Raw genomic sequence first — 14,159 nt, forward strand, 5'->3', positions numbered from 1 at the left:
ACATATACAACACATTTTCTATGCGACTGGCACACCGTGTGGCCGCTTGTAAAAAGGAATAGTAACGCCTATGATACTGACAAGTTAACCCCTATTTTACTAACAGATTAGAGTAGTCCCTTATTATACTTATTGAGTAACTCTTAAATAATTAACAAATAAAGTATCCCCTACAACACTCACAGTGTAACCATCATAACATTTACTAATAAGTAAGCCCTATATATTCCTCAAGGAAAAAAAAAAAACCCTATATCACTAATTGAGTGACCCCTATAACACTAATTGAGTAACTCTATGGTGGCTGCCCACATTGATGAATAACTAACACAATCAAATTTGCATACATGTCGATGCAATAGAATGACTTAGTTTTTATGTAATTAAATATCAATAAAAATTATATTCTTGCTTAATTATAAAACCTTACATCAATATCTATGTACAATTTAAAATGATAAAATATGAATTTATTACATTTTTTTTTTAAAAAAAAAAGTAAAATAGATAAACTACAATCAATGTTAATATTATAGATAGTGAAAAAAAGTCTAACGTGTCAGTTATAATAGAAAGAATGGAGTAAAAATTAGTGTCGAACTATGTATTTAAAAATGAGAATTATAGTTTATAGAGAATTATATATCAATCAACTTTTTTACAATTTGTAGATGTTATGCATGAATGTGTTGTGACTTTAGTTGTCGAATAAATGGTTTGTTTATAGGTTTAGCAAAAGTTTAAAAACTTATTATAATAATTCAGAGATTTTGCGTTTAGGAGTTTTGTAGCAAAATATTATAGCAAATGAATTATATATAGCATGTATAATTTTTCTTAAAAATTAAGTATGATATACCTAAAATCATATGGTAGAAAATTAGTAAACTCATTATAATTGTATCACAATTTACATTTATTTTTTTAGAGAAAATACAATCTACATATTTATAAGCTATTTACGATTCACAACATGTATAATTGTTTAAATATAAGGTAGAAAACACATTATTATCAAGTTTGATCTTATTAGATTAAAATTGTTATAACTTTTCAATATATCAACTTTGTATAATTTAAATTAATGCACAATTATATATATATATATATAAAAAAAAATTATGGTCAAAATAGTGAATCGGAGATCGTTTAAATGTAACACTTAACAAAGTGGAGGTAGTACTCCGTATTATATTTTTTAAAATAAGATATATAATTTATACACATTAGTATATTTGATTGATAATTTATAATATAATCAAATATATCTTTTACTAATCCGTAATATAAACTTGACTTAAACATAAAATATATGGATGGAGACCAGGGTGAGATCCATGAAGAAACTTGAAAAGGTCATATCCCACAAATATAGTCTCAAGTTGAATTTTTCAGGATAAATAATTGATTGAATTGAGTTTGATAATATTAGTGAGGTTGACAACAGAGCACAATTAGCTTCAACTTCATTAGGAATGGTGTTAGTAGCCATATGAATAATGTGAGGAGAAAAAATAATTAGGTTAAAGGAATAACCTGCTCTAATATAGCTGTACGTGTGCTAATAAAGAAACCTAAAATATAATGTACGAAGTACAAAATAACAAAATATACTCTCCTTGTATTAAGCAATCTAAAGTCAAATGATATGGACTAAATATATGCTGAAAATCCACGAATAATATTAATTGAGAAACAATATTAAGAAAGTCAAGATATTATTTCGATGTATCTTTAATAATAGGATCTTTGACAATTATACATTTTACCAAAAAAAAAAAAAAAAAAAAAAATTAAAAAACCTAAAACAGGGACACGTGGCAGCCATGGAGTTAGTGTACCCTGTTTTAGTATAGTATATAGATAGATTGATTTCACATCTAACAACCTTTTAATAGTTAACAACGACCTAAATATTTCCATAATATTCCATAAGGTTCTACAAAATACTCCCAAAGATTTTACTAGAAACTCATGGCTATTCTTTTTTTAGAAAAATACCGATTAAGATAAATTAATTAATTAGCCAAAACATTTGAAATATACATAAGGAGAGATCTCCCTAGGACAATTAATTATTAAAACTACAGGAGAACAAGGGATAACTCAAATGGTTAGAGCTCCCTTCCCAATTCTAAGAGCTTTTGGGATCGATTTTCATCACCCGTCTTTTTAGCTTTGTAAACAGCGGAAAAAAAAATAGCGGAAAAAAAATACTCCGTAAAAAAAATAAACTACAATTATTGTTTATACTTTAGATCAAATTTTATAATTTGCAGTAATTTTCTTTTATAAGTTGGTTACTTGGTTTGACACTTTGGGCCTTAAAAAAATAAACATTCGAGATCTCCCACGAGCTCGCGTTCCACGTTCGCCCTCCAAACCAAACAGACTCTCAAACCCAAAAACACAACTCACATTTTACTTATTAATAAATTAAATAATTCGCATTTAAGGTCCCACCAACTCTATTTTCTTCTTTAAAAACCCACAATTTTTTTTACAATCTCCACTCAATTAAATAACTAAATTTGTAGTATTCATTCATTTACGGATTACAAAATCAATTCTACGAATTACAAAATCTCAATTTGATTTCCTCGGATTCTTCTTACGCCACATAAATACAATTTCAACCCTTTTCAAAATCAAGCATTTTTGCTTAAATTGCTTCGAAATCCCAGATTTTGAGCAATACCCATTTTTCAAATTGATCAAAAATGGGGAGTTTAGGTGCGATTTTGAAACACCCAGATGAATTTTACCCACTTTTGAAGTTGAAAATGGCGGTCAAAGAGGCTGAAAAGCAGATCCCACCTGAACCTCATTGGGGTTTTTGCTATTCTATGCTTCATAAGGTTTCCAGAAGTTTCGCCCTTGTTATTCAACAACTTGGTACTGAGCTTCGCAATGCTGTGAGTTTTCTTACTATTTTGTTTTTCCGATTAATATGTTGTTTTTGTTTTTGGCGGTGGCGTTGAATTCGAGGTTGTGACGGATGTACTCGCTCTGTCCCATTTTGTTTTTGTTTGTCTCATAGATATTTGATTTAAGTGGGGGTTGATAAGAGACAGTGTAGTTGGGACTAAATGTAGTGATCGTGAGAGTAAAGTAGTAATTCCGATTATTATTACTTTTTAACATGGGACAATCTTTTAGGGACATCTATGAAAATGTAGCAAACAAATGGTACCGAGGTAGATTTTGTGTACGATTTTGTGTATTGATGTTAAGTTATTACTAGAAGGTGACAATTTGTTTGAATATACATTGATTTTGATAAATGCTACAAGGGGAAATCAGTCTGTTTTAATATCTGCGAGATTTTACTTTTCATGGTGTGTGAGATTGATGAATATGAGATACACGGAGTTTAGAGGATTAACAACATTGACTTTCTTGTAACTTTAGTCAACGTTAATATATGTGTATATGCGTGTGGCTTTTTTTTTTTTTTTTTTCTTTTTCTTTTTCTTTAAAAGGAAGGTATTTTGTAAAATCTCTTTTGGAAATTTCAAAGTTCAGTCCTTTAATTTTTGACCTGAGGTTTCATAGTTCTTCTGGAAAGCCACCAGAGCTAAGGAGGACTAGTTATGCGTATGGATGTTAGATGTTTTATTAGTATGTCTTTTTCAAAAAGGTGATAACATTTTTTTTAACTTGCTTTCACGTTTTTATTGACTTTATAAAAAAAAGAAAAACAAGAAAAGGAATTACATGTGTAATCAAGAAATAATTGCATGCTTTTCCTGTTAAATTAGTTGGTTTAGTTGATTGTCCCTAAGTGACAAGATTTGATGATGACAGTGCAAGTTTCTTGATTGTTCCTAGTTTCTGGTCCATTTGAGTTTAAGGGAAATGTTGCATAATGTGCTACATAGTTTATAATCCTGGCTATATTGATGAATACTGAGAGGGAGAAATCTGGTGTAATTGCTGGTTCTTTGTGCACTTGTGTATGATTTATGCATGCGAGGGATTCATGTAGAACCTTTTACTGACAATTGGGAAACTCAAAACATGTTGCGTTAAGGATTTTGTGAAAGGACGCACTTTACAGCTCTCTATTTGATAGATTGATAGCCAGCAACAATCACATGAGAAGTGCTTTGGATTCGTGTAGGTTGCGGCCAACAGATGTGGTTGGCTTGGACCTTTTCTACTGTTTGGGGGGAGAGAGGAGGGTTGGGGGGGGGGGGGGGGGGGGTTAAGTACCTTAGTAACTACTGAAAGTGCGCTGAGTTTCATCTGACATAGGAAAATTATGGAGTAAAACCTGGTTCCTTTCTAATCTGGTACTTAAAGTCTAAGTTTGCAGAAGAATGTTTCAACTTTTTCCTTTTCTGTACACAAGTACTATATTTGCTTATAAATTTTACTTGTGTTACAGGTCTGTGTGTTTTACTTGGTCCTTCGAGCCCTCGACACTGTAGGTTTGTCTCTACAAGCTCTGTTACTGACTTACTGTTATCATGTCATGTAGTTATAAACTTATTATGGCCTCCTTAATGCTGCTGAGACTACTAGTCCTGATGACGAGATAAAAATTGTGATTTTAGCTCAGTTTAAAATCTAAACTTTATTAAGAGGCCATATCTCATCTATACTCCTTGTTCTCTTCTACTTTATTTAGTCTTCTAGGATTTTGTATTATTTTAGAATTTTGTTTGATTTTTAAAATTATTTTTTAACATCCGGTGACACTTGACACCCATCCTTGGACCAGCTGTACTATTTTTTGTAATAGTCAGTAGCATGAAAACTAATGAAGATGATATGAAAAAATGTGTATATTGTTTCCCGAGGACCAACATATATGCTGAAGTTTGGATTGTGAATTACTATAAGTATGTATCTTATCTCTTATTGCTTTTCGGTTTGGTACTCATGTGCAGAGGATGATACAAGCATTGCTACAGATGTCAAGTTGCCCATCCTGAAAGCTTTTCATCAGCACATATATGATCGTGACTGGCATTTTTCCTGTGAGTAAACTGAGTTTTTCTCAACTTCTCTTCCACTGTCCAAATCTTGTTCTTGTTATTCATAAATGACCTAGCATTCAAACTGTGATTTTGGATATTGTTTGTTCAATGTTTATCTCCTTTTATTGTTATTTTTATGATATAATTACAACTTTATTGTTATTAATGGTTTAATCTTATTGTGTTACTAAGAGGCATATGCCTCTTATCATATCTGCCCTCTGGTTTGAGATTGGTAGATTCTTTATCTACAATGTCACAATCCCATCTATTGATTTTCTATTACGGAGTTATTATTATTTCATAACCCCCCTCCCCCCTCCCTCTCCTCCTAGATCTTTGTCTGAAGTAACATTTGTCATTTTGATTATCCTTTTATGTAATATAAGGTGGTACAAAGCACTACAAAGTTCTGATGGATGAGTTTCATCATGTCTCAACTGCCTTTTCGGAGCTTGACAGAGGGTGAGCTTCTTATTTCCTGAATCTCTGTTGCCTTTCAAGATTAGCATATTGCAGTGTATGCAAAAAACTTCTATGCTCTATTAATGCCTTCTAACGTTGAAGCCATAGATAAGTGCTTGCTAATTTGCCTTTGCTTTTCTTCTAGGGAATATCAGGCTTTTATATTAACCTTGTTTTCTCTTAAAAAATAAACCTTTATGAGTTAAAAAATGAAGCATTGCTCGTTTGTGGTCATTCTTAGTTTATATAGTCGTGGGCTATGTTTCCTTGTTCTGAATTGTTCACAAGCTCTTGCGTTTACAAATTTATCTACTACTCTTGATACTATGTGTGATATTTACTTGTGGCATCTGCAGATACCAAGTGGCAATTGAGGATATCACAAAAAGGATGGGTGCTGGCATGGGAAAATTTATCTGCAATGAGGTTTGTGCCATTAGAAAAGCTTTTTTGTACTCTCAAAATAGTTTATAATTGGTTCCCCTTCCCCACGAAATTCCCCGATACCAGAAGAGTTTTACTTTTAGATTTAAGAGGGAATTTTTTGCAATTATTTACCTGCTTTCCCTGACATATCTGTCTGCTTGCCCATATACCTTCATTATATCTCTACATGCTTGGGAGTTGGGAATTCTAGAACCACTTTTTTTCCTTGCAAATGATATGGATCAGTTTTTGTTTAATCATTATTGCCTCACGGAAGTAGTTTGTACATGATATGGCCATAAATCATGTTATTTTTGTGTATATCTTACAAATATGGGATTTAACTTTGTTAAGGTGTTAATCTTCCAAATCAGGTGTAAATCTATTTTAAACAGTTTTCTTTGTTTGGCAGGTAGAATCCGTTGCTGACTATGATGAATATTGCCACTATGTAGCTGGACTTGTTGGTTTGGGGTTGTCAAAGCTTTTCCATAACGCAGGTTTAGAGGACCTTGCTTCAGATGATCTTTCCAATTCAATGGGTTTATTTCTTCAGGTATTCCTTTTTGCTTGGAACCTGGTGTCTTATGTGCTCCATGAAATCATATTTAATATTGTGCTATACTGTCTGTCCATAATTCGCAGAAAACCAACATTATTCGTGACTACCTTGAAGATATAAATGAGATTCCAAAATGTCGCATGTTTTGGCCACGGGAGATATGGAGTAAATATGTTAATAAACTCGAGGTTAGGCACTTCTTATATATTTCAACTGGCTAGTTATCAAATTTTGTCCTCCAGTGAGGGACTCAATTACAAGCATATTAAAATGAGATGGATGAGAATGACATGCTTTATGCAGGTGCATAGTTTTTGAACCACAGATACATCATTTTTGGGGTGCATACTTTCTGAACTGCATGTACATGGTTATTTCAAACAAGTCACGCTGAGAAAAAGTGGATCTATTGTTCAGAAATCACGCATCCTTAAAGTTCATGTACTTTGTAGCTCAGAAATTATGCACATGCACCTTATGTAGAGATATGTGTATGCAATTCAACAATTATGTACCATCCTCATCCTTCTCTTTCGACCTTTAAAATTTGTTCTCATTTACCTCTTTGTTTTTCTGTATGGACTGGATCGTGTGAATGTGATGTAGTTTGAGATATTGACATATTTATCTCTAGATGGAGGTGGGCAAAAAACCTGCCCTTTGAAAGGGAAAAGAATTACTTGTAATAGTTTTACTTAACTTTCTGTGAAATTTGTTGTGCAGGATTTGAAATACGAGGAGAACTCAGAGAAGGCAGTTCAATGTTTAAATGACATGGTGACAAATGCCTTATTGCACGTTGAAGATTGTCTAAAATACATGTCTGATTTGCGGGATCCTGCTATATTCCGGTTCTGTGCTATTCCTCAAGTATGAAAATTTCTGAATCAGCACTGATACAGCCTCCCTTATTTCATATATTACCCTTATTATCAATTGTTATCTACTACGCAGTAGTTGTTATTAATAATAAAAACTATTAATGTACAACTATCTTTGAATCACAGAGTAGGGCAAAGATCCCCCCCCCCCCCCCCCCCCCAACACTCCAAAAGCAAATATTCCCATTTCCCAACGTTGACTTAATGTCTTAATTCTTGATACATGTGACATCTTATCATTGCTTTCCACTATCTTTTATTCCTTAATAAACTCGTAAAATCACCATACATAACCAACTAACCATCATCTAGGATTGGAAGGAGTATTATTTAAAAAGCCATATTCCTTTTGTGCATTTGATTTTGTTTCTGTCCACAAGACCAAAAGGCAGAGGTTTTATTGTTATCTTAGCGTTGTAATCTCATGTTACCCTTCTGTACGTGTTTTAGATCATGGCCATTGGAACTTTAGCTATATGCTACAACAATCTTCAAGTGTTCAGAGGTGTGGTGAAAATGAGACGTGGTAAGTTAATCTGCTGTTTGTTTCCTTCTTACGTATATTTGCTAGTATTTATGATGTTTCTTATGGGCTTGACCTATTCTCCTGTCATCTTTTATATGATGCCATAATTTGAATTTTTTTTTTTTGTATTTTGAGAGAGGTAGCAATTGTTCCTATGCTTACTGCTTCAAACTAAGCCTGGTGATGAGATCTAGAAACTTGCATCTTGTTCTTTTAGAATTTTTGTCCTCCTTGATTCTGGTGCCAGTTCTACCTTTAGTTTTTGGCAGCTGTATGCCATTGCTTTAATGACAGATGTAGGATATGGCTGAAGGCAAAGTCTTGGAGTCTATACTATGAAACAAAATTTGCTTCTCTTTAGACTTTAGCTACTTTGAACTGTGTTGCCTATTTTAGATGACTGAAATGTTTTGGAAACATTGTCCTTAGTCTTATAGCATTGTTGGCCAAAAGTATATATCCAATGGCGGGGCTGACGCATGTTAATCCGGGCTTTGCATGAACCATATGATTATGGAGGTTGCTCCTATAACCTTATATTTACTGCTGCTGGATTCTTTTCTATGTGATCATTAAAGCTACCTTTGCTTTGATATTATTTCCTTTACCTTGATGTTTCTCATTTATTGTAAATTCTGCCATAGATTAGAGCTGGTTGCTTGTGTTGTGGTGTTCATGGGACAGACCTATATCTTCTTGTACTCTATTGTTCGGAATATACTGTGTTAGTTAATTGTTTGTGTCCAAAAACCTGTCATTTTGTTAACTCTTCCAAGGGGTTTGTTATAATTTGTTTATTTTTGTTTAAATTAGGTCTCACTGCTATAGTTATTGATAAGACAAACACAATGCCTGATGTTTATGGTGCCTTCTATGATTTCGCCTGTATGATGAAACCGAAGGTAAATGCCCCATAATTTGAAACAAACCGACTTCTATACATACATTAGAAAGACTTAATGTGAATCCACTTATGTAGGTCGATAATAGGGATCCAAATGCCACAAAAACGCTAAGTAGGATCGAAGCAATCCAGAAAATTTGCAAGGACTCTGGAACTCTGAACAAAAGGTGATTCCAAATTTCTGCTCATGTATAATTTGAATAATTTTTCCACAAATGATAATTTTTTCTTTTCTCAGGAAATTGGACGTTATGAAGACCAAGTCAGCATACACTCCAATCATGGTGAGAACTTGTGAAAAATTCTCTTAACGGCTCTGTGGTTATTTAGATACTGACTAATATTTCTACACAGATGATGGTGCTCTTCATTGTATTGGCAATCATATATGCCCGTCTGTCTTCCAACCAACAGAACAATTGATTATTTAGCAGTGTTACGAAAAGTACATTGTCGTACACACGAGCTACCTGCAAGATAGTTTATACCATTTATGGCTGCAGTTATGCAGAATGGCTTTGTTGTGTGGTTGCTGTCAAATGAGGATGACTTTCTCTAAGTTTGAAGCTGTGGCTTGTTTGATAATTTTTTTGTAATATATATGCTAGAAAAATTTACCTGAATGCCTGTGAGACGAATGTATTGGCACACTTCTGGCTTCTTATTCATTATTAGTATCATTCTTTTCATTGTTCAGGCTGCACAAACACCATGTTTAGGATTACCAGAATTCTGAATTATCGATAACTTTTGATTGGAAGGTTTAGTGAAGGCCTTAAGAGAATTTCTCCAATTTTCAACTCGAGTTGAGAATCTCATTTGTTTGATTGAATACACTTTGGATGGAAATAATTTGATTGCTAAGAAACCTTTGTTCAGAAGAGTAATAGATGCAGATGCATCTATTAATCTACCATACAATTGATCAAAAGAACTTTCTTAGAGTTACTTGCTAGATGATCCGTTAATTTGAGCTTTGAGCTTTGAGCTTGTAGTATTAGTTTGAGTGAAAACTAGTAGATCAATCCTGTTTCTGTCTGAACCTAACTTCCCCAAGAATTCGGATCTGAGATTCTGATACTCCTATCGGCAAGCTGAGAACCTACACAATGAGAAGAAGTTAGCTAACCCCGGGGTGGTTCGGGGATAACCACTCCGATGACAAAGTCAGAAAGTGTTTAAGAGAAATAGATAAGTAAGAGAGAGAAAGGAGAGAGAGAGAGAGAATGTGTAATTAATGCCCTCATTAATGAAGTCTTACCTACTATTTATAATGACCTACCTTGACAGGTGGCTCTCATCCATGAAGTACCTTCTGTGCCAAGTGTCGAGCTTCTGCTGCCACGTGTTGAATTCCGACAAGCCGACATGTCTTCCTTCTGGGACATATCGGCATCCTCTCACAATTGTTCAGGGTTTGGTCACGTGCTTTCACAAGATATCGGTCACACCCAGATATCATCCCATACAGTTAAAATTGTTTTTGTCTGAACCTAACTTCCCCAAGAATTCGGATCTGAGATTCTGATACTCCTATCGGCAAGCTGAGAACCTACACAATGAGAAGAAGTTAGCTAACCCCGGGGTGGTCCGGGGATAACCACTCCGATGACAAAGTCAGAAAGTGTTTAAGAGAAATAGATAAGTAAGAGAGAGAAAGTAGAGAGAGAGAGAATGTGTAATTAATGCCCTCATTAATGAGGTCTTACCTACTATTTATAATGACCTACCTTGACAGGTGGCTCTCATCCATGCAGTACCTTCTGTGCCAAGTGTCGAGCTTCTGCTGCCACGTGTTGAATTCCGACAAGCCGACATGTCTTCCTTCTGGGACATATCGGCATCCTCTCACAATTGTTCAGGGTTTGGTCACGTGCTTTCACAAGATATCGGTCACACCCAGGTATCATCCCATACAGTTAGCCCCCCAAGTGAGGACGCATGATCAAACGTCATCGTTCTCAGTTAATGTAGGCAACAACTTAACCTAACTAGACAAACTTTGGGTTCCACTTCTCATTCCTCAAATTTCACCTTATGTTGGAAATTTCATGTGACAACATTTCTTGTATTCTGTCACGCACTGTACGTTAACAAAACTTTATTACTGACCTTGCCGTTGCCGCAGTTTGTTATACCCGCTTGGCTTATACTCAGACACATTATCAGACGAAGCTTGAGAATATCTCAGAGACTCACATCTTTTGCTGAGAAGATTTGCTTCTATATTCTTTTAAGCTCTATATTCTTTTGCTGAGAAGATTTATTCTTATTTATTACTTTTATTACTATTTTATTATTTTTATTTTTGTAAGAAGACAATCATTGTACTATAACCCTGTACTGTATCCATTTGCATTATTATTGGCTTTTAACCGTTCTTCCCCCCCCCCAAGTGACCTTGTATGCCGATAGCAGACAAGGTCTACTTGTTACTAAATACCTGGGAGCGAAAAACTCCGTTTTCCCCCCCAAGTGACCTTGTATGCCGATAGCAGACAAGGTCTACTTGTTATGAAATACCTGGGAGTGAAAAACCCCGTTTCCCCCCCCCCCCCCAAGTGACCTTGTATGCCGATAGCAGACAAGTTCTACTTGTTATGAAATACCTGGGAGTAAAAAACCCCGTTTTTCCCCCCCAGGTGACCTTGTATGCCGATAGTAGACAAGGTCCACGTATTACAATATGGAAGCGTAACCGTTTTTTTTTTTTTTTTTAAAAAAAGCAGGAAAATTAATACACGTGTCGTAAATCCTACCGTCATTTTTTGAAATTGTTTGTCGATTTAGGGCCGTTGGATTTCTGAACCGCCTTTCACCTCAACTGACTCTTCAGTTTTTCCTTTTAGATCAAAAATTCCACCATTTTTCATTTCACTTTTCATTTTTCCAAAGCTTTTTCTCCGTCTCAATTGTTTTTCAACAAAGAGTCTACTTTTCTGACTCTTCCCGATTTCGGTCTACGCTTCTTAGTATATTCGGCGTGCTTTTCTTCTTCGTCACTTCTCAGTTTAAGTTCATCGTATCAGCGACTTTTGTCGAAGGTATTGCTGTTCCTTAACCCCTTAATTTTGCATGTTTGTTTTATTTTCTCATTTTTGAACTAAATGTCTGAAGATAGTGTCGAAGAGAATTTCCCTAACCTTAGTACTGCTAGGCGTCGTTTAATTAGGCAATCCCTAGGCAAAGAAACTAGTAGTAACCAGGGTAATTCATCTTCCCTTTCTGATAATATTGATTATCCATTTGAGACGTTATCTTCTGAAGAAGAGAAACGCGCTTTTATGATACATAGGACCATTGCTCACCGTGAAAGTGCTTTTCACCCTACTAACCCTGATATCCCTGGCGATACCGAAATTCTTAACGTTGAGCCTGTTAGTGTTCGTTATCACTTACGCAGCTTTGCTGGGAAACGCTATTTTAATCAATACGGCACTAACGTTGGCAATATAGGTATAAACACCATGCCAAGGGTAAAGAGAACCAGTTATCAGCCTCGTGCTGCTGCTGAGGCCGCCAAAGCAGCTAAGGCAGCTGAGGCCGCTAAGGCAGCAGAATCCAGCAAAAGACCTGGGCAAGGCCAGGTTGTAAGTTCTTATGAAGAAGAACCAGTGGCTGATATCCCTGCGAACCCTCAGGAGGGTCCGTCATCCCCAGTTCATGATTCAGCCGTCAACTCGGTTTTAGGAGATGACGAGACTCAAGAAGACAGTATCAACAATGAGAGTAGGGATGACATTGTTGACTTGACGGCAGAGGTTATCCAGGAAGATAATCTGGACGAGGGCTATAGCTCCGAGACTGACGGAGCTGAATTTCGACAACCTATTACCCTTGCCAGAGATGGAAAAGTGGCCAAGGCGAAAATAAGTGATGATTTTAGGAAAACGGCAATTGAAAAAGATTACTGCCGCCGTGCTAAGAAATTCTTCAACTTACCTAACGGGTATGAGCTGTCAGTTCCCCCTTCTGGAGCCTCAGTATTAGATTGTCCAGCAGGTTCCGTGGCCGTTTATATGAAGCATTTAGACTTCGGCCTTCGCTTTCCCCTACACCCCTTTGTGGCAAAAATCCTAAAAGCCTGGAATGTCTGTTTAGTTCAGGTTACTCCTCCTACCATACGTGCCGTTATTGCCACCATCTGGGTCATGCTATATCGAAACTATCCCCTAACCCTTAACGTTTTTAGACGACTGATTACTTTGAAGAGAGATGGTCAGTCAGATGGGTGGTGGTCCTTGTATTACCAACCTCGCAAATATACCGTCCACCCCAAATTGACAAGTTGTAAGGGCTGGCAAGTGAGGTTCTTCAGAGAAGTGACGAAGAAGAAAAGCACGCCGAATATACTAAGAAGCGTAGACCGAAATCGGGAAGAGTCAGAAAAGTAGACTCTTTGTTGAAAAACAATTGAGACGGAGAAAAAGCTTTGGAAAAATGAAAAGTGAAATGAAAAATGGTGGAATTTTTGATCTAAAAGGAAAAACTGAAGAGTCAGTTGAGGTGAAAGGCGGTTCAGAAATCCAACGGCCCTAAATCGACAAACAATTTCAAAAAATGACGGTAGGATTTACGACACGTGTATTAATTTTCCCGCTTTTTTTTAAAAAAAAAACGGTTACGCTTCCATATTGTAATACGTGGACCTTGTCTACTATCGGCATACAAGGTCACCTGGGGGGGAAAAACGGGGTTTTTCACTCCCAGGTATTTCATAACAAGTAGACCTTGTCTGCTATTGGCATATAAGGTCACTTGGGGGGGGGGAAACGGGGTTTTTCACTCCCAGGTATTTCATAACAAGTAGACCTTGTCTGCTATCGGCATACAAGGTCACTTGGGGGGGAAAACGGAGTTTTTCGCTCCCAGGTATTTAGTAACAAGTAGACCTTGTCTGCTATCGGCATACAAGGTCACTTGGGGGGGGGGAAGAACGGTTAAAAGCCAATAATAATGCAAATGGATACAGTACAGGGTTATAGTACAAAGATTGTCTTCTTACAAAAATAAAATAATAAAATAGTAATAAAAGTAATAAATAAGAATAAATCTTCTCAGCAAAAGAATATAGAGCTTAAAAGAATATAGAAGCAAATCTTCTCAGCAAAAGATGTGAGTCTCTGAGATATTCTCAAGCTTCGTCTGATAATGTGTCTGAGTATAAGCCAAGCGGGTATAACAAACTGCGGCAACGGCAAGGTCAGTAATAAAGTTTTGTTAACGTACAGTGCGTGACAGAATACAAGAAATGTTGTCACATGAAATTTCCAACATAAGGTGAAATTTGAGGAATGAGAAGTGGAACCCAAAGTTTGTCTAGTTAGGTTAAGTTGTTGCCTACATTAACTGAGAACGATGACGTTTGATCATGCGTCCTCACTTGGGGGGCTAACTGTATGGGATGATA

General features: G+C 35.8%; 1 protein-coding gene across 1 annotated transcript; it reads left to right on the top strand.

Annotated features, from left to right (window-relative positions):
- Window positions 1-2,521: 2,521 nt before the first annotated feature.
- On the top strand, window positions 2,522-9,438 carry LOC145588173 (squalene synthase 2-like). Its single transcript, XM_081644816.1, has 13 exons — window positions 2,522-2,915; window positions 4,391-4,433; window positions 4,896-4,985; window positions 5,375-5,450; window positions 5,807-5,876; window positions 6,289-6,432; window positions 6,522-6,626; window positions 7,162-7,308; window positions 7,770-7,845; window positions 8,659-8,747; window positions 8,825-8,916; window positions 8,988-9,033; window positions 9,104-9,438. The coding sequence occupies exons 1-13, from the start codon at window positions 2,721-2,723 to the stop codon at window positions 9,170-9,172; spliced, it is 1,242 nt and encodes a 413-aa protein (XP_081500942.1). The 5' UTR covers window positions 2,522-2,720; the 3' UTR covers window positions 9,173-9,438.
- The last annotated feature ends 4,721 nt before the right edge of the window (window positions 9,439-14,159 follow it).

Source organism: Chenopodium album, chromosome 17 (assembly GCF_948465745.1).
Source record: "Chenopodium album chromosome 17, dcCheAlbu1.1, whole genome shotgun sequence".
NCBI lineage: Eukaryota > Viridiplantae > Streptophyta > Magnoliopsida > Caryophyllales > Amaranthaceae > Chenopodium > Chenopodium album.